The sequence below is a fragment of the Gekko japonicus genome, unplaced genomic scaffold (genome assembly GCF_001447785.1).
Source record: "Gekko japonicus isolate JY-2015 unplaced genomic scaffold, Gekko_japonicus_V1.1 scaffold3713, whole genome shotgun sequence".
Lineage (NCBI taxonomy): Eukaryota > Metazoa > Chordata > Lepidosauria > Squamata > Gekkonidae > Gekko > Gekko japonicus.
In genome coordinates this window covers 53640-74938 of record NW_015169896.1, presented here as the reverse complement: position 1 = coordinate 74938, position 21299 = coordinate 53640, and the positions used below count along the sequence as shown (strand labels likewise).

At 43.6% G+C, this 21299-nt stretch overlaps 2 protein-coding genes across 4 annotated transcripts in view; one reads left to right on the top strand and one right to left on the bottom strand.

The window, feature by feature from the left end:
* The window catches only part of METTL21C (methyltransferase like 21C), a 38361-nt gene extending 31764 nt beyond the window's left edge, over nucleotides 1-6597 (top strand). For all 3 annotated transcript variants that reach the window (XM_015417491.1, XM_015417490.1, XM_015417489.1), the window contains exons 4-5: nucleotides 2365-2482; nucleotides 5964-6597. In XM_015417491.1, coding sequence (XP_015272977.1) covers nucleotides 2365-2482; nucleotides 5964-6358 — 513 coding nt within the window. In that variant the 3' untranslated portion in view covers nucleotides 6359-6597. The remainder of the gene's footprint in view (nucleotides 1-2364; nucleotides 2483-5963) is intronic.
* Nucleotides 6598-6632: 35 nt separating this feature from the next.
* TPP2 (tripeptidyl peptidase II) overlaps nucleotides 6633-21299 on the bottom strand; it is a 53089-nt gene continuing 38422 nt past the window's right edge. Inside the window, 6 exon segments of the mRNA XM_015417492.1 lie at nucleotides 6633-8640; nucleotides 8893-9012; nucleotides 13521-13728; nucleotides 17277-17407; nucleotides 18703-18799; nucleotides 18937-19088. Of these exon segments, the coding sequence (XP_015272978.1) occupies nucleotides 8551-8640; nucleotides 8893-9012; nucleotides 13521-13728; nucleotides 17277-17407; nucleotides 18703-18799; nucleotides 18937-19088 (798 nt within the window). The 3' untranslated portion in view covers nucleotides 6633-8550.

Here is a 21299-nt window from a genome sequence, read left to right as displayed (position 1 = left end):
CGGGGAAACACGGTAGCTGCGTCAGGATTCGGTCAAAGGTTCTGTCCAGATCACAGCTGGCTTATCATTAGGCAGCAAATTATCGGATTCTTTGTACAAACATGGAGGGTGTCATTAGTTAGGTTGTGAACAGACTGGAAGATATGGGGGGGGGGTGGCATATGCAAATAAGTTATGCTAATGAGCTCCTGCATCTCTTTTTCTATGAAATGACCCCTGAGTGACACATAGTCACTCTTCCACACCAAATTCCTACGGATCTCGGGGTAGTAAAAAAAACATTACCAGGCAAAACCAGGTTGTGGTGGCAGAAGTCAGCTTTCTCAAGCGATACCCTCTGTTTGCGCTACCTCACAGATTAATTTTAACCTTCCAGCACTAGTGCTTCCCTAGTCAGGTTTCCTAGGCAAAAACAAAGAGGCTCCTTTTGATCACAGGATGTTCTATCAGCTGGGACAAAGAAACAAAAAATAATAATCAAAGGCAAAGTCAGGTATTTTTGAGGTATCATTTTATGGTCCAGGCTCTTGTGTTCATAGAAAGAAAACGAAGTTGAAAGTTGCCATACCCTGGGGAACAAGGCTTACTTATATGCAGGTGACAACACCCTAAAAACAAAGCTGTTGAGTCATTTCTTTGAATTATGCCAAAAAATCTTGCAATCCAGGTGACTTTCTCTCTTGATGTTTTTAAGTATTAGTGTCCACAAGGCTTACTTATATGCTGGTGACAACACCCTAAAAACAAAGCTGTTGAGTCATTTATTTCAATTATGCCAAAAAATCCTGCAATCCAGGTGACTTTCTCTTTTGATGTTTTTTAAGTATTAGTGTCAGACCCGCCCCACCCCCACAGCAAGTCCAAGTTTCTTTTACCATAGACTTAAGCAGCTTACAACTGCTTTCCCTTCCTCTCCCCACAACAGACGCCTGGTCAGGTAGGTGGGGCTGGGAGACTTCTAAGAGAACTGTGACTAGACCAAGGTCATCTAGCTGGCTTAATGTGGAGGAGTGGGGAATCAAGCCAAGTTCTCCAGATTAGAGAGCTGCCGCTTTTAACCACTACACCACACTGGCTTTTTCCAGGTTCAGGAGCTAATCATCGGACAGAAAGAATAAGAGTCTGTAAAAGATGGAAGAGCAAATAGATTACTTTTCACTAAAGAAGGTAGCAGGGAACCTATCTGGGTGCCGCCCCCTACCCCTCTTTCGTTCTGTGCAACATTGATTCCAAGCAGTTTACCACTCATCCAGCTGGAATAATCTTTTCCGACTCCAAAGGCCCCCAGGCTTTTGAACACATTTATGCCTAACTGGATTAACTTTGAGAAAATGGTTTGTGTGAGCTAGCTCTGTTTCTCTAACACCCTCAAACTTTCTATAGCTAACAGTGGTGCCGCACCAAAATAGAGACGCCATGGCGGGATCCCACGGATCCCGAGCTGCGGCGCCGTTGCTCCCCGGCATGATCAGATGCCAGGGAGGAAGCGACAGTCGGGAGGGGGAGGCTGCCGAACTGCGCATGTCTGAGCATGCGCCGTTCGGCCAGGAGCCGGGGATGAGCCGGCGGAAGGACGCGCTGGCTATCCCACGGCCGGCCTTGATGCGCCCTTTCCCGAAGAACCACCTAGGTAGGTTGTTTATTTTTGATGCAGGGTTTTGGGTGGAAGGGCCAGATCGGGAACGGGCGCGCCACGCTTCCCAGATGTTGCTGTGGGATCGCGCCCGTTTGCTGCGCCCCCGATCCGTCCCTCTCCCGGCCCAAAACCTCTCGTGTGACCGGGGCCAGCGCAATCCTTTGCAAAGTTGCTCCAGCCTAACCCCATGATCAGCAGACTTAGACTGGAGTAACACTGCAGACGATTGCACTGAAAATCTCGTAAGAGTGGCACTATCATTACTGAAAGCGATAGGGACAGATTAAGAAACCTGAGCCTTGGCAGTGGATGTGCACACACAAGGGAAACCAGGCTGTGGAATCCTAGAATTGAGTGAAGTTTTCTGGCTACTCACATCACTTGATCAATCAAAACATGGCAATTCTCTGATCCTTGTTCATTTTGGAATAGTTTTGAGTGCAACAAGTCAGTGGCTTTATCCATACCACAAGATACTGCCAGTCTGTAACTGTGGATGACCATAGAAAGGAAGTTTGTGTGCAGATAATAAGGCTTCAATAGATGCCTTTGGAAGTGGTAGGCCTCTCACAACCCTCAACAATTTCTTCAAGTTACAGTCAAAAGCCAACGTATTGCCAGTGATGTTGCCTCTCAAAACCAGTGCACTTGCTGCACACCAAGTATTGCACAGCTGGATTTAAAAAATACCAACAACATATTGCTAAAGCAGACATTTGTCATCTTAGGCTCTTGCTCTGTGTCAGTACCTGGAATCAGATCAACAAGAAATCAACCTCAAAGACAAGAAAGTGATTGAACTTGGAGCTGGGACAGGCTTGGTGTCCATAGTGGCAAGTATATTAGGTTGGTATTTTGTGACAGTGTACTAAGAAAACATTTTTTGGGGGAGGGTGTATTAGTACCTGCTCTGTTTCTTCTGCCTCACACACTTCTGCTCATTTATACAAATGCACTTTTTAATTCTCCCTGTCTCCATGCAGTATTTCTCTACACAAATATTCATTGTTTTCCCTCTGATAAATCCCTTTCCACTGACCTTTGATTTTGGGCAAGGCACGGTGATGTGGACAGTTTAAGGTTAAAAAGGACAAAAAAGAGAAAAGGGAAAAAAACTGAACCTAAAATCTAGAATTCAGAACCTTAAAAGGTTAGTCGAAAATAGAAGAGGGCCAACTCTAAAAATCTAATTATGAAACATACAAAAATATACATGTATTTATTCAACACAAATTAAAATAACAAACAAGGGCCCAGGATTCCGCGGGATTCTGCCTAGCAAGAGCCTAATTTGTTACCCTTAAAATAAAACCTTAAAAAATGTGACTTAACCAAAGCTGCCCGGAGCCCTGAGCTGCAGGAAATGTCCACTGCGTGTGTTAAGATGCTCTCAAGTCACTTCCGACTTACAGAATGTCCTGTTGTTGTTAACAGCCTTGCTCAGGCCTTGCACACTGAGGCGGCTTCCTCGACTGAGTCCGCCCATCTCATGTTGGGTCTCCCTCTTGCCCTGCTGCCTTCTAGAAGGTGCAAATCCACATGCAGACCAGGGGTTCCATTATGAGGCTGATCATTTCACTCAGCCAAGGGGTGTTCTGCAGAATCTTAGACAGAGGCTATTATATTTTTGTATGTTTCATAATTAGATTTTTAGAGTTGACCCTCTTCTATTCTTGACTAACCTTTTTAGGTTCTGAATGACAGTTTAAGGTTCTCAGCAACTGAAATTTCATAACACACGGTTACACCTCAGCGGCTGAGCCAGGGGCTGAAGAGAACTCATTCCAGTCATCTGAAGCCAGAGCTCTTATGGACTAGAGTGGCCGGGTCCCTCCTGGCTCCTGGTGGGGGATGGGGGGGGGTAGGGTTGCCAGATCCAGGTTGGGGAACTCCTGGGGATTTGGGGATGGAGCCTGGGGTGGGCAGGGACCTCAGTGGGGTACAATGCCATAGAGCAGACCCGTAGCCAGAATTTCTTTGTTAGGGGGGCAACAGCACTATGATTAGGACTAGGCTTGCCGCTTTCCAGATGGAGCCTGGAGATCTCCCGGGATTATTACTGTCTCCAATGAAATTAAATCAGAGTTCACCTCCAGTTCAGAAGCATGCTTTCTTTTTGGAGACCCAGGTTCAAATCCCATTCTGTCATGGAAGCTTGACCTTGGGCTAGTCACATACTCTCAACCGAACCAACCTCACAGGGTTTTTGTGAGGATAAAATGCAGGAGGGAACAACAATGTTAAGTCCCTTTGGGTCCCCAGTGGAGAGAAGGCAGGTTATAAATGACATGTCTGGACGTAAGACCAGCATCAAAAAGAGATCCCCCTCCCCAGCAATGGCTTCCCTTCAGAGAAGCCCAGCTGATTGCTTCTGCCAGGTCTGAGGCCCCACAGACCCCTTCACCTCAACCACAGACAACAGTGGGGAAGGCCTTGCACAGCGGCTTGGACCCACTGAAGGAGGGAGTGGGGGCAAGCAGTCCAGGGAGGCGGAGAAACCTGCTGCGGAGAAACCACAGGGGGCAACTGGAAGTCATGGCAGCCGCCAGGACGGATGGTGGAGGGGCTGACCCAGGCCCGAAGATGCCTCTTTCAGGACAACTCGGGCCAAAAGAACCTGGCAGGAGCAGGCAGGTACAGCGACGGGGATGAGACTTCACCAGTGTTCCCTCTAAGCTGAGTTAGTGTGAGCTAGCTCACAGATTTTTAGCCTCCAGCTCACACATTTTCGTCTTCGCTCAGGAAGGAGGGCTCCAGAGCAAACTAATTTATGCAGCAGCCAAATCGCTCGCTCACAACTTTAATGCCAGGAGCTCACAAAGTAGAATTTTTGCTCACAAGACTCCACAGCTTAGAGGGAACATAGGACTTCACCCAGCACTGGTGCTCCCGGGGTGGGCCAGGCAGCAGCAGCCTCGTGGAGCAGACCTGATCCCTCCTGCACCAGCTGATTGGTGAGGGGCCACGGCAAATTTGGGAGGGGGCATCATCCTTGTGCCCCCCCCGTGGCTACAAGCCTGCCATAGAGTCCCCCTTCAAAGCATCCATTTTTCTCCAGGGGAACTGATCACTGCAGTCTGGAGATGAGCTGTAATTCCAGGGGAATCCCCAGGCCCCACCTGGAGGCTGGCATCCTTATTACAGACAGTAGCTGCATACCAAGTCTTTATCTGACTAAATTGGCTAATCAACATTTTTCTGAAAGTCTATGTTGCCTGGCCTTTGATATCCTTTTCATCCCTCAGGGATCATGATAAGTGCCATAAAATGACCCAAAGCAGGTTTTTACACCCAAAATACATATGCTGATTATGTCATCGAGAACTAAAACTCAGAATGCCGGCATTTGTTTAGTCCGCAGGATTCTGCCTAGCAAGAGCCTAATTTGTTACCCTTAAAATAAAACCTTAAAAAATGTGACTTAACCAAAGCTGCCCGGAGCCCTGAGCTGCAGGAAATGTCCACTGCGTGTGTTAAGATGCTCTCAAGTCACTTCCGACTTACAGAATGTCCTGTTGTTGTTAACAGCCTTGCTCAGGCCTTGCACACTGAGGGCCTTTGTGGCTTCCTTCCTTCCTTTATTTATTTGTTTGTTTCCATTTTTATCCCGGCTTGCCACAGAACTGGCTCAAGGCGGCTAACCACATTGATACACTAAAGCAATAAATACATTAAAATACAATGAAATATACAACAAAGCCTAAGCAGCTAAACAGTACTAATATAAAGATGGCGGAGTACAACATGCAAACAAAGGCAATGACTCCTTGACTGAGTCAATCCATCTCCTGTTGGGTCTTCCTCTTTTTCGGCTACCTTTTTCTAGCATTATGGTCTTTCCAGTGACCCTTGCAGGGCTGTTTTTGGGCAGGAACGCAGTTCCGGCTGGCTTCAGAGTTGGTCACGCCCACTACAGCCAAAACCTCTGTGCGCATGGCTACAGAGGAAAGAATCTGATACCATACATATTTTTTAGAAATGATTTGGAAAATATTTGAACACCTAGTCTTAAAATATTTTATTCATCATGTTAAAATAAAATATTCCATAATCATTTTTTTCCTTTTCTCAATTTTTCCAATTTTTCGGAAAAAAACAGGGAAAAAACCGTTCCCCCCCTTAATTTTTCTGGTTTTTTTCCGGGCCTTCACATCTCTAGCTATGGCATACTCATTTAAAGAATGATCCCTTATGAATGGCTTGCTCCTGCAGTGGGCAGTTAAGCAGTTATTATTCTGACACACTAACAATAGAAATCGTTAGCCTGAAAGGAGAGGCAGGGTGCTTTCTTAGATGGTACAGTGAACAGCCTTCCATTCTCTTTCAGGGGCTTTTGTCACAGCCACCGACTTGCCTGAGGTACTAGAAAATCTGGAATTCAACATTACAAAAAACACACGGGGCATGGACATTCACAAGCCTGAAGTACGAAAGCTGGCATGGGGAGAAAACCTTGACCAAGATTTCCCCAAGTCAACCCACCCGTATGACTTCATTGTGGCTACGGATGTTGTGTACCACCACACTGCTCTGGATCTCCTGTTGGCCACAATAGACTACTTGTGTCAGCCAGGGACGACCTTGATATGGGCAAACAAATTCAGGTTCAGCACAGATTATGATTTTTTGGACAGACTCAGCAACATATTCAATATCACGCAGATAGCAGAATTCCCAGAGTCAAATGTCAAATTGTTCAAAGGTACAGTGCGAGAAAATTAAAATAGGAAGGTACACCAGAACCTTCATTCAGTGTTAGGCGACTTAGTTGATGGAGCACAGCTTTTAGAAGTCTCTTTCTCTGCTTTACTATTGCCTAGTCTATTCGGGGAAAAAACCTCTGCAGCTCTATTTCCTGACCCGAAGGAATGATGAAGCAATTAGCCATTTACAACTATTCTTAAGAACATAAGAGAAGCCATGTTGGATCAGACCAATGGCCCATCTAGTCAAATACCCTGCGACACACAGTGGCCCAAACCCAGATGCCATCAGGAGGTCCACCAGCAGGGCCAGAACTCCAGAAGCCCTCCCACTGTTGCTCCCCAAGCACCAAAAATATGGAACATCACTGTCCCCAATATAGTGTTCCCTTTATACCTTGTGGCTAATAGCCACTGATGGCCCTCGACCCATGTTCATCCAATCCCCTCTTGAAGCTGACTATGCTTGTAGCTGCCACTACTTCCTAGTAGGCACACATGCTACCCAACTGCATCCTTCCATTAACAACATTGCCTGGGTGTTTGTGTTGAGCTATAAGCCTTGGACTGAACTTGTTCCAACCATCCGTTGTTGCTAAAGAAAGACTGGAAAGGAGAGGCCTATTTTTACTCTATATAATGATGCCATATGAAGGCACAAAGACACTAATCCAAATTGGCTGAAGTATAGAGATGTGGGTAATGCCAAAACATGTGTGTGTGTGTCATGGTTTCAAAATGCAAGGACAATCTAACTGCAGATAACGGGGCACTACTCTTTTTATAGTTACTACCAAATAACCAACCTGCTGCTGTTGAAGTGAACAGTACGTATATACTCAGGGGTGTCAGAGTGGGATGCAAGTGTGAGAAACAGAACACAAGACCACAGTGTCTTACCATTAGTGACTGCTCAAGTCTCAAGTCACCACTGACTAGTTAACAGACCTCATTAACCACCCTGGTGTATAAAATGTACACTGATCCCCTATTGTTTGCAGCACCACTAAAAACATTGATTTGTACCTTATCTCCATGGAGTCAAATATGCTGCTAGATGCAGGGTTGAATGCAACTGCGCCCTTTGCATTCTCCCAGAGGGGAGGGAGGAGGTTTCCATGGGAATTTCCCCTCTTGATCTGGCAGCCTCCCATTCTTTATCCTTTACTGGTCTCTAAGGTCTCCCCCCCCCCAATCCTCAGAAGCAGTGTTTTGGGTGGCTTCAGAAACAAAGCAGAGCTCTACTCTGGGAGGGGGGGGGACCCTTCTGCCTTCAATCCATTTGCTATAAAATTAACAATGAACTTGTAATGTCTCCCTAAAATACTCTGAAAAATCAGGCCTCACCTTTATTGTTTTACTTTAAAACAATCTTTGTTTGTTTTAAATGAAATACGAGTGTGAAAGTTTTAGATCTTGGAATTTGCACGTTTATTCTGTAGTTTTACATTTCTCCCAACATTATTAAACATATATATATATGTATAAGTTTACAATACCTGATTAAGTGTTAACTGTCTGACACTTTATACACATGTATCAGTTTATCCTGACACTGCTTCACATGGATATATTTGAGTATATCTCCAGCTTGAAGATATTCAAGAGCACCTTTGCATCAGCAATTCAGAATACACTTGTTGTGAATTTGAAAGGTTTTGCTGTTTAAAAAATTCAAATTGTAAACTCTTGCAAATGATAAGTTTCATTACTGTTAAGTCTAATAAATAAGGTTTTAGCTACTGTTGATGTAGCTTTTTTTAAGGCCTTCATACAATTGAAAATTTATGTTTAAACGTGTTAAAACCCCACTGCTCACTGTAAAAAGAACAGCTTGTACAGGCTTGTGGTTAAAAATACAAACAGTTAAGAACCACATACACATGCAAGAAACTCATCTTCATTTCGTAATCTTTTGCACTGGCCATACGAAAACATCCATTGCCAGCAATGTGACGTACGCAAAAGGTTTTGGTTGGCATGTTTTCAGTTCTAGGGTAACCCCAAGAAATGATGCGTCAAAGTCTAAAAAGGCTCCCTGTCATCAGGGGTCAAGATAGCGCACACGTATATTGCGATCCTTTGTCCGTTGAGTAATACACACAATTTAAGCATTCAATAAATGGATGAAAACATGCATTCCAGTAAGATCATCATGTATCGTTATATCCGGTCAAGGTGAGCACCTCTGATTTACAACTGCAGGTTATTTCAAAACACACAATAGTCAGGTGGATACATGACAGGAAGCCAGTTTTCAGAGAAAGATGCACAGTGAGTCCATCCAAGTGACTTCATTAGCTAAAAAAAAAAAGGGGGGGAGAGAATTACAGTTTTCCTTTTACATTCTATGCTATTCTCCCTAAAAGAGAAGTTAGTTTTCACAGTCTTATGGGATTCTAAAACCTCCCCAGAAGTGGGGCGATATTAAATCCATGCATCTAATCTACTGGTGTTCTAACTAGTCAAGCTTAGCATGCTTTCATAGTTCCTAAAATGCAAGTGAAACTTGCACGCAGCTTTATTTTAAAGGATATAATGGTAATTGCTTACCTGGATACAGTTCTTCAGGTTGTCTTTGGTTGGTTTCTCCTCAGCGAGTTTTGTGGCAAATTTGAGGCCCCTCCCATACATTTTATTTACCAGCGCATGTTTGTATGCAAAAGGCAAAACCTACAGAGTGTATAAAACAAGAGGATTCACAGACGGAATCTAAGGCCTGTGCAGCTCACCTGCCTGAGTTCTCCTTCAGATATTATAGCACAACTGGAAGAAGTGGAAGCAGAAGACTGTGGGTCTCACAATGTCTCATGTAACTCTAAGGTTCTCTCTTGTCTAATACTAAATGCTGTAGACAGCTGCACTGGTCTGCATAAAAATTCAAAAACCAAAGTGCTGTGCAATTACAGTTATTTACAACCAACTTCAGCATCACAACACGACAACAAACTTCTCAGTGCTCCATAATTCTTCATCAGGCTGGGTGCCCAGAAGAAGAAAAGGGGTGGGGTGGGGGGGGAGAGAAGAGCAAGAATACGCATTTATTTATTTATTTAACTGCAGTTTTGAATCGCCTAATCCCCACACTGTGGGGCTCTAGGCGATGTACAGACTTAAAACCATAAAAAGCATTTCAACACATGTAATTAATTAAAATCAAGTGGTGAAACTTCTTACGGTCCCCTCCCCTTTTCGGCCTGTGGGTGCCTCATGGGTACAGAGGGGAGGAATTAAATCCTTCAGGGGACAGAGATCCGGGAAGGGTGCCAGACACGATGTAAGCCACTGCTGCCCTCAACCAAACGCCTGGTGGAAGATCTCTGCCTTACAGGCCCTGCAGAACTGCACAAGATCCCACAGGGCCCTGGTGCTATTTGGCAGAGAGTTCCACCAGGTCGGAGCCAGGACCAAGAAGGCCCTGGGCCTGGTTGGGGACAGCCGGATGTATCCAAACACATTTTCTGTAGTCATGCAGCCTGATTAAATGTTTTGGAGTACTCAAAAATTTTGTATGCTGTACTGATGATGATACTGTATTCGCAATACAAACCCAAAGAACTCGGTGCAGAACCTTAATGAGATTAATAACGGATTTTGGGTCAGTTTCCAGTTACAAAGTGAACAATAGCCAGTCAGGACTAATGGATGTGGGGTTAACAGAGGAGGATAAACAATTAATGCATCATGGAAGCACGAAAGGATAAGATATTTAGGTATTCTTATCTCTAATGGCTTAGGCTCCTTGATGCAGCAAAATGATTTAAAGAACTGGTCAAAATACAAGCTAACTTGGTTGGGGTCACTTTATCCTTGTTAAGATGAAAATACGACCAAGATTCCTTTTTATAATCATGGCACCTTCATTGATAATAAAATGTTCTCTATTAATTCAGATTAAACAAATGCTCAGTAGATTTATCTGGGAAAACAGAAAGCCTAGAATTAAAAATCCAGTGCTTCCACAAACACGAGACAATGCTGGCCTGACGACACCCCTCCACTGAAAGAAACCATCTCGCTGCAAGGCTTGCTGCTATAACTAATTGGTTTGCAAAACACAAGACAGTTGCAGGATGGGAGATAGAACAACGTCGTCTGTCTTGTCCCCTTGACATTTGGAGCTGGAAAAACCAATAGACAAAGGGCTGATCCTGGCACAATGTACATCCACATGGTATTGACTAAAGCATGGGATGAGAGTAAAAAGAAAGTGAAGTTGGATAGCACCCCATGCGTGCCAGTACTACATCGTGATGGATTTGAGGAGATTTTTGAAGTAACTGATTTCAGTATGGGAGAGATTAAGAATGACAAAAAGAGTTGATTTTACTTAACATAAAACTCTTAAAACTTTTAAAGAACTCCGAGTTGAAGCTAGTGAAACCCCCTTACCATTCTTTCAGTATCTTTAAATAAGGGGTGTCACCCAGAACAAATTAAATCAGAGGGACACGCTACATCCTTTAAATGAAGCTGAACTCATTTTAAACAATTTAGAACTGCATAGGGAAAGTGTGGTAACTATTTATAGCCCGCTAGCGGACTTAGAGGGCAGGAGTACTTTCTACAAGAACAGGTGGGGGAAAAACTTGCATATTACTATTTCAGAAGACCTCTGGCAAGAATTGCATGAGGATGTGGTCAAGGTATCATTAAATACAGGTATAAGGGGAAATATCTTAAAAATCATTGTATACATGGTACCTCACAGCTGAAAGGTCTGCAAAAATGTTGGCAGGTGCTTCTAAATTATGCGGAAGATGTAATAACGAAGTAAGTACTTTATTTCATGTTTGGTGGGCTTGCCTATTAGCACAGGATTATTGGGCCAGCATACTTAGGGAGCTAAATAGCATCTTAAATTGTAAAATAACATGCTCACCTAAGGTAGCCCTGCTAAATATTTTTCCAGCAGAGCTTTCAACGGAAAGGAAGTATGTCTTTAAAAACCTGCTGGCTGCCACTAGACAACTGTTGGCACAGGCTTGGAAGCAACTATGACTACCTGATGTGGAGGTATGGATTTGTAACATATCTGGTATGTGGTCCTGATCAGTGTTCCCTCTAAGCTGAGTTAGTGTGAGCTAGTTCACAGTTTTTTGGTCTCCAGCTCATAGATTTTTGTCTCAGCTCAGGAAGGATGGCTCCAGAGCAAACTGACTTATGCAGCAGCCCAATCACTCACTCACAACTTTAATGCCAGTAGCTCACAAAGTAGAATTTTTGCTTGCAAGACTCCACAGCTTAGAGGGAGCACTGGCCCTGATGGATAAAATTACAGCATATAGAAAGATTTGTGAAGGCAAAATAGACTCTCAGGGAAGGCTTGTTGGGACTTAGCTTCCATTCATCAAGTACTGGAATAGATATCAATCTAAAGAGCAGGCTAAGGAAGAAATCCTAAGATATATCTAAGTAGGGGTTCTAGCGCATATAAATATAGTGTTAAGGAAGGGTTGCTTTATAAGCAGCAGTTTTGATAATAGACTTTGCTTTTAGTTGAGTGTGACTGAATTCTGGGTTGTATTTGATCATATTTTCCTGCTTTGTAAGATTATTGTGCTTATTAATGAGGCATAAATATAAATGTGTGATGCATTGTGATATGCAATATATGAGAATGTAATATGAATCTGTAATTTTAAAAATTGCAAAAAGATTCTTGTATGCTGTTCTAAAATATTTTGTTAGTCTTAACGGAAGAAATTATTAATTAATACCACAGAACAGAAGGGGAAAAAAAGGAGTGAAGACCAGTGGGTCTCTTCCATGATCCCAAATTCCTTGCAAAGCGACCATTTTAAGGATCAATTCAGAAGTGTTTTGTGGAACAGAGGGAATTCTAACACAGTTACCAGTTTTATGTTTTATGTTTACAGTACATGCACAAAGGCTGTAGCCTGTAGCCTACTACTCTGGTCAGCAAAATTTAAAACCTCCCTCCTGGCCTTCTGCTAGAGGAAGAGCTGCTTAAATTGAAAGAAGGGTCCAAACTTTGCAAAATGGAGTGGCGGGGAAAGGCTGTAGCTACTTCATGAGGCATATGGATGGCTGGCTGTTTAAACAGCTAGACTAGATGAACCCTTGGCCTGATGTAACATGGCAATTCTTACGCTAATGCAAGCATTTACAGTTCTAAAAGTAGATGCTTGAATCCTATGAAGAGGGCCCATGCCCACTAGTCTCTGCTATGGAGCACACTAGGATTTCTGTTGGCTCAAGGGCTCGTGGAAAATAACGGATCTTGCACCAATGGAAGTGCCAGTGTGCTCTATAGCAGAGACTGACAGGCACAGAACTTGTTCAGAGGATCCAAACCAGACTTTCTATGGCATATTTTGCTGAATGCTTTCAATATCTATATAAGTAGTAGGACAAAGTTTGAGTCCAGTGGCACCTTTAAGACCAACAAAGTTTAATTCTGAGTATAAGCTTTTGTGTGCACGCACATACCTAAAGACACGAATGCTTATACCCAGAATTAAACTTTGTTGGTCTTGAAGGTGCTGCTGGACTCAAACTTTGTTCTACTGCTTCAGACCAACATGGCTACCACCCTGAATCTGTATAAGAACTATGGCAACACGAGTACTTTCGATCGTTATACAAATAAAAACGCATGTCATCTTGGACATATACAATTTCATTTTACTTTTAAACCATGCTGTCCTGGGATTCATCTTTCACTCGTCTTTGTTTTTTGGTATGCCTTGACCTTTCCATGTTTGCAGTTTCCACTAAAACAATAAATCGGTACCATACCATCTGTGTACTCCCCTGTCAAGTGAGCTCAGAATGTTCCCAAAAAGTAAACCAGACAGGCAGATTCTGTTTTAGTCAGGTTTAGCTTCTGCAAATATGTTAATACAGACAGCATGTCTATGTTGATAATGCAAACTCAGAATAACCGAAAAAGGCTTCAGTAACAGGGAAAAGGGCAAGCAGAGGGATAGTATGGAGTCCCCCGCTCCAACCAAGACCCTCACACTATCCTATTTGTCATGACATACTATGACTATTCTGGTGCCTTCTCTTGTGCACTGCTGCAGTACACAGATCAGCTGCAAAAACTGGTCATTTAGACCACATGCAAACTGGTTTGTGAGTACAGCACACAACGAATCATTCTCAAATATGTACAGATATAACAGTGCTGATCCCTCCCATCCCCTCCTACCTACCTTGGTATCCAACAAGTCGGTCCATTTTGTTGTTTCCCAGAAAGTTTCCATCAGAGCATCCGAACAACTCTCCTGGGTGTCGTCTTTACTTTCTGTATCGCTCGATACAGCCCCTTCTTGGGCCTGCAACTGCAGGAGCTGGTCAGCCAATGCGCTTCCTTTCCGACAGAGAGCATCTACCAGTGTAGATTTCTGCTTGTCCATCTCACTTAGTGGAAAACATAGAAAAGAACCATTGCATTCATACCGCAACAAACTTATCTGTTGACAGCAGACTTAAAGTTCATGAACGAGGAACTCACATTGCAAATGCTACCCTGTGAGCATATACACCATTTTCTTCCATTACTCCCAAACATTTGAGAAAAAAAATGACAGGTATATTAGATATCTCTTCCCCCCCCCCCCCCCCCCGGCAACAAATCCCAGTCAGCTGACACGGATATTGAAAAAATAACCTTTTTCTCTCTACTGGAAGAAACCAAAATACACAGCAGAGTTAGAAGAAGAAGCAGAGATTGGATTTATACCCTGCCCTTCACTACCCAAAGGAGTCTCAAGAGCGGCTTACAATCCGTTTCCCTTCTCCACCCCAAAACAGATACCCCGTGAGGTAGGGTGGGTGGGTGGAGAGAGCTCTCTCAAGAACTGCCCTTGAAAGAACAGCTCTGAAAGAACTTGTGAATGACTCAAGGTCACACCAGCAGCTGCATGTGGAGGAGCGGGGAATCAAACCCAGTTCTCCCAGATTAGAGGCCGCACTCCTAATCACTAGAGTGAGCAGCAACTGAAACTACTACTTCCAAAGGAAGAGGATTCACTTTTCACCATCTTAGAATAGGCTTTTCTTCTACTGTCAAACTTAAGATGGAACGATAAGCAATAGCTCCATCAAGAATTCAGAATAAGAAATGTGCACACCCACCACCCTTTTTAATGGCTCCCCTGCCAAACCCACCCCCCAAACATGCTGGAACTAGCTCCATCAAGAATTCAGAATAAGAAATTGCACACTCACCACCCTTTTTAATGGTTCCCCTGCCAAACCCACCCACCAAACATGCTGGATCAGGTACCTAACAGATAAAGAAGGCTGTAGGACTTCAGTGATAAACTATGGAATCTGAAAACACACATTCGAAATCCAGGAAGTTCAGAATCATCACTCTGGGCTTACTCTGAAGTGCTTTCTCCTCTGAATTTAACTTATTAGTGATGAGTGTGGATAGCCGGCCAAAGAGAATCTTGGATTTACCTTCCGCACTCTAAATTTCACTGTAACACAGGCATGGGAGTATTGCTAGCCTGCAGAAACTGGATGGAGAATAGGGATGTGCACCTAAACCTCCCCACCCCGGTGTTTTTCCAATCTAGATTTTGAGAGAGGCCTAAATACCATTATTCAGGTCTCTGACACTGTTTCAGGATATTTGTTTTTGGCAGGGGGTGTTTCCCAGAATGATCTGGGTTCTATTATTCCCTATGGGGGACTTTTTCAGGGAAGGGGGGGCTACAGTAGCTGTTTTTCAATCACATGACACCAAAGCTGCAGGACACCTTGTTGTGCCTGCCTACTAAAAAACCACTCCCAAAGTTTCAAGCAAATTGTACCAAGGAGTCCAGTTCCATGGACCCCTGAACAAGGTGCCCCCAGACATCCCTATGTGCCTCCACTGTTTCCAGCAGGGAAAAAATTTCAAAGAAGCCCACAGCCAAACACACACACGAGGGCAACTACCGCCCCAAAGCCTCCAAATGCAAAGAGAACTTACAAGTCCAACAAAACCAACATCAAACCAGAGAACACCAACAGAGCCCAGGGCCAATGGAGCCCAAGCCCAACATAACCAACAGCCCCTCATGACTGGCGCTTCTGCTCCCTCCCACTCCTGTAAAGAAGAAACAGCAATACGGCATGCAAGGGCTTCGTTTAAGGTGCTTTTGTCAGATCTGCTGGTGCTTCTTTTAAATTGACATACTTGTTAGGAAAGTAGACACCTCTCTCTTCTTCCAATGACATCTGTAGGGCCTTTCCCCCATTTATGAGAGTGGCAATTACTACATTTCTGTCCCCACATTTATTTTCTGCATGGAAGTTCTCCTCGTAACATTGGATTTCGTTGCCTGAGAGAGCTGCCTCCCTTCTCCCCTCCTGGTTTCTGGGAAATTTGTAAAATTGAAGAAGAAGGGGGGAAAAAGCCCTGGAAGCCTTAACATGCCAGCCCTGAATACTTTCAGATAGTCCTGAATATTTCTGGAATTTTTCTGGAACTAACACCCAGTCTTTCCTGACAACACAAATAACACCCAGATACCTGAATATACCCCCCAAATACTGATAAGGTTCTTTTCAGGTATCTATTCAGACTGGAAATATCCAAATGGAGAACACTGAAAGCTAGGGGGAGCAGCACTGCTCAAAAGATCATTTTCAGCCTTAGAACAGTTGCTCTGACAGCCAACAATGGGCCCTTTGGAGAGACTTCTCACCTACATGGAGAGTCCATGTGGTCCAGCAACTGACAAAGCAACCCCACTCTTTCTAAGGACTTCCTTGCTTCAGAGGCATTTTCCCCATTGACTGTCTCCACGGAGACTGTTCTGAGAGTGAGCCACAGTTGGAAGCAGCATTGTGGGCCATCTAGTCCAAACCCCAGAGAGAGAGAGCCAGTTTGGTGTAGTGGTAGTGTGCGGACTCTAATCTGGGAGAAGCAGGTTTGATTCCCCACTCCTCCACTTGCACCTGGCTGGATGACCTTGGGCAAGCCATAGTTCTGATAAGAGCTGTTCTTGAAAAAGAGCAGTTTCTGTCAGAGCTCTCTCAGCCCCACCTACCTCACAGGGTGTCTGTTGTGGGGAGGGGAAGGGAAAGGCATTTGTAAGCCGCTCTGAGACACCTTTGGGTAGTGAAGGGCGGGGTATAAATCCAATCCTTCTTCTTCACAAGGAAAGCCAGAGTATTCTCAATGGATAGTTGTCGCTATCTTTCCCAGTGAGGCAGACTCGCCCTCCCCACTGGTTCCTTGTTCAACTGCTTCTTACATTAGAAATTTCCTCCAAACATTCAATCAGAATCTACTCTGCTGTAACTTAAGCCCATTAGATCTGATTCTACCCTCTGGGGAAGCAGAGGGCAAGTATTTGACCTTGTCAACGAGGACTTGGTACCCTCTGGGGAAGCAGAGGGCAAGTATTTGCAGGGTGGCAGGGTGGTGAGAGCAAAAGGAGGAAATGCCTGTGCATCCATATGCCGTGCTCCTGCTTACAGAATACAGAATACTGTTATCTGATGATTGACAAAGTATTTTGGGGAACTGTTGACTGAAACATCAGTACCTTTTCATGCTAGGGATTCTTTCGCACTGTAATGGCAAACAACATTCCCAATTAAATATTTCTGTTCTCATCTCACTGCTCCACTGATTATTCCCAATATTTCAATTTCAGCAAGCATGAAAAACAACCCATCCAAAACATCTTGCAAATCTCAACTCTGAAATCTGCCTAACATCATCAGTCATGTGAGTACATCCCAGCCTCCAGCCATTTCAGGCTGCAACTAACAGCAGCAGCTTTGAGCCAAACCATAATTCATCACTGGGTATAATCCACACAAAATTAAATGTGTTTAAGCCCATTGTTATGAATGGCTTTGACAGCAAAATTGCTTTTAAAAATCCAGAGGCACAAGAGTAGAGAGTCGAAGCAGATTGCAGAAATAAGATGCGAGAAAAGAAGTATTTACTGGTTAGGTACTTTTTTATAGTAGCAGCATCAGGCCGAGGATCAGTCTTCATAGCAAGATAAATTGCGAGCGCTGTTTGATCAATATGCGAGATAACTGTATTGGCAGCCTCAATAATTTCAGGCAGTCTTTTCATTCGTTCCTAGTTGGAACAGGAAGGTTATCATGAGTCTCATCACACACATGTAGTAGTAATAATAATAATATAATAATAATAATAGGAGGAGGTGGTGGTGGTAGTAGTAGTAGTGTGGCATTGTATGTAGTATAGCCAGGAGATCCAGAGATTGCCTGGGCAGCCATAAATTCCAGCTCATTAGCATCATGCACCACTAGGTGGCAAGCTAGACTTATTTGGGGGGCTGAGATAGCTCTGAAAGAGCTATGATTGACCCAAGGTCACCAAGCGGGCTTCATGTGGAGGAGTGTGGAATCGAACCCAGTTCTCCAGATTAGAGTCCAGCACTCTTAACCACTACACCACATATTGGCTCTCCACACACACACACGTAAAGGTACATTACAGAAGGCATATAATATGTTAAACTTAACATACATAAAACAGCTGCCACGAGCAGGTTCTCGGGGGAGATGGCATATCAGTTTTCTAAACGTAAAGCAGTTCAATGCTTGCCTTTGGCAGCAACCAAATCATGTTACTACTTCTGTTCTACAAGTGCAAATTCTTTAGCTGCAGTCAGTTGAGATTTGAAGCTAAGGGGAGGAACAGTAAGCTAGGAGAAACACAGACATCTCACAACTTGAACACCGATACTGGAAATGGAAAAATCCCCTTAACAAAGCCAGTTTTCAGAGGGTAGCCATCTTGGTCTGCAACAGAAGAGCTAGATTTGACCCCAATAGCACCTTAGAGACCAAAAAGATTTTCAGGGTATGGGTTTTCAAGAGTTAACGCTCCCTGATTAAGGTTTCTGACAAAAGCAGCTTTGAGTCTCAGGAGCTTATACTCTGGAAAATCTTGTTGGCCCCTAAGGTGCTATTGGGGTCAAATGTTGCTTTTAAGGAAGTTGTGAGTGAGGCCGCTACCAAATGACTTGCCAGAAGACGTACTCTACAAGCCATGGTGTTGCTGGTACCATGCACAGTTTTTGACCTTTTGCCAAAAATTGCACCAATCAATTATGACTTTTGAGAGAATGCAGCCGGCTTGGTTCATATCTAACTAGTATGTCGCCTTGTGGTTTTGACTATCTTTAAATCTTGATAAACTCAATACGCAAAGCCTGATATCGAGCAAGCAAACAATCAAGTTATTTTCCTTTCAGGGTCGTAAGGGAAGAAATAAAATTGTACCAAACTGCCAAGAGCACGAAGTTCAAGGCAATAAGGCTGAAGAATATGAAAGGCGTCACCTTCTAAGCCCAATCGTTTGGCTGCCTTAACTCTACAAAGTCCACTTAAAAAATGAGAGCTCACCTTTTCAGAATCCAATTGATGAAGTCTTGCGACATACAGAGGAAGATGATTAGGAAAGGCCTCTTTCAATTCATTATATATGTCACTGGTATCGAGCCTAGAGAAGAAGAATGGCGGTAAAAATGCTGACTGAGCAACTCTAGGGTGGGAGAGCATGGGACATAAATTGTGCTAATATAGCTGTTTATTCCGTGAAGGATGCAAACTGACCCCAGAGGAATTACAGAAACGTACTTAGTCATCCACTGAATCTTCAGGTCCCTTAAAGCTTCAGCAAATTCGTCCTTTGCGTCTTTTTCTTTTTCTGGCTCCTTCTCCTTTTCCTTGCTGCCGTTCTTATTTTTTATCGGTGACGGGATCAGATGATAATGAACTGAAACGATGTCCTAGAAGGGGAAAAAAGGACAGCAACTTGGTCAGTGCTAACAGGAGCATTCTGTCATACTGCAAACATCCTAAAAGTAGTAAAAGAGAGCTATGTAGCAGCTCGCACTACCTGCAGGAGGAAAAGATTAGTTTTTGCTGGCAAAGAACAGTCCAGCTGAAAAGGTGTATTCGTCTAGGGATTTAAAATTGTGATCAAGGAATTTCAATATGTAGACTACGGGTGAATTGTCAGACACTTCAAAAAGGCCAGAGCTAGTTTAAAATATGATCTTTTATACTGGATTTGAGGATCAGGCTCCCCTCCCAGTATCTATCATTAAATTGTAGCACCAGTACAGTAGCATTTTATTTAGATAACTGGATAGGAAGGGGAGTTAGCAGTCCATATTAAAATCCCATCTTTACTGGGGGTCAGCAGTATAACATATGCTATTTGCTTCTGACCCCCGAAGAATTCTGTCCCTAACTTGTGTCACTTTGCACTCCATAGTCTTCTACAATTGGAAGAATTGTTCTGTGTGTCCTAGCTCAAAGATAACTGTTTTTAAAAGTGAGCATTAAAAGCAGGTCTGACTGACTGCGAAAGGAATGGGGCAAATGAAAGCCTGCACATGTGAACCACGTGGATTCTGCAAAAATGGTACATGAGAATATTCACAGCACTTCAGTTACTTGCGTACTTTAGACAGCAAGTGTTAATTATTCATTTGTTTTTATGTATACGTCCAGCCTATCTGAAGCTAAAGGGAGAAATCCATGAGAAAATCAGTGGTACCCTTGTGCCGTAAACAGTAACCTTAATTTTTTTGTATGTTATATTGGATTAACTGCCAAATAGGTGTGTGTTTTTAAAAACAAACTTTCCTTCCCAGTATTCATTAGTACCTTTTACAGGTTTAGAAAGGATAAAAAATAAGCTATAGTTATACAAATTTCTAAACATTTGGTGAGCTGGAACACTGCTACAAAGCTGACCGGCTTGCTTTTATCGTAGCCTATCTTCTCCTTAATGGAACTATGCTCGTACAGGCACAGATTGGAAGCTTTTCTATAGCAAAGTCCACAAATTGTCTAGGAAATTAGATTTTCCACCTTGCTCCAGCTACGCACAATAACTTTAGTGAGTCAAAGCCGAAGTGAACCAGACCTAACCTTCAGAAAAATACCCTTCCTTAAATTATTTGCACCTTTGCTCCAGGAGGCAAGAAACAATGTCACGACAATGTCTTCCTATTCAATGAGAACAGCAGCCCGCTCAGATGTAGTGCTGATAAAAAGAGACTCATTGACTCTAAACAGCTTCAAATGTGTGCTAATGTTGTTTTAAAGGTTGTTGTCCCCACCCCCTCACCCCCAGTATATCTTTTTTTCTATTAACCAGACAGGGCCAGGTAGGACCATCCCATTATGTGGGGGGCGGGCTCTGCATGGATCTACTACTGTGGCTTAGGGCTGAAAGTAGCCCCAGGCTGCTCAGTCACCTGGATCGTATGCCCCACAGAGACTCCAGAGTGCGGGCGAACAGCAGCTACTTAGTGGAAGTGCCTGCCTTAACGATGACTCTTATGATTCTCTTTTCTCAACTTAGTGCTACTGGCTGGTAAAAATCACTGCCACGTGGCTAAGGTCAACTTTGTGAGCTACTGGCATAAAAGTTGTGGGTGAGCAATTTGGCTACTGCATAAATTAGTTTGGTCTGGAGCCATCCTTCCTGAGCTAAGACAAAAACATGTGAGCCGGAGGGTAAAAAACTGTGAGCTAGCTCACACTAACTCAGCTTAGAGGGAACACTGCTTACATTTAGTTTAGTTCTCTTTCATAATGAACCCTGTGCCCCTCAACTGATGATTAAACAAAAAGCACATGAAAGCTTGCTCTTCACTCCACAATTAACCTAAATTTCTCCACATCACTGTCTGCAGAAATCTGGTCCCAAGAATCCACTCGGAGAACACTGCAAGGTCATTCTGAATTAAATAAATGATGGGACAAGAGGGGAACACAAACCTCAACCTCCACACATGAGCACCCAGTATCGTACTACATCTGAGAACGGCACTTTTAACCTTAGTAAAAAATGAAGCATGTAAAACTGCTGCAGTTATGCTCATCTAATGGCTACCGACAGCCACTGTGAAGGAGAGGACAGCCAGGCCCTGCCAAGTCCCACAACAGAACACATGACTGACTACAGTGCATATAGTAAGCAG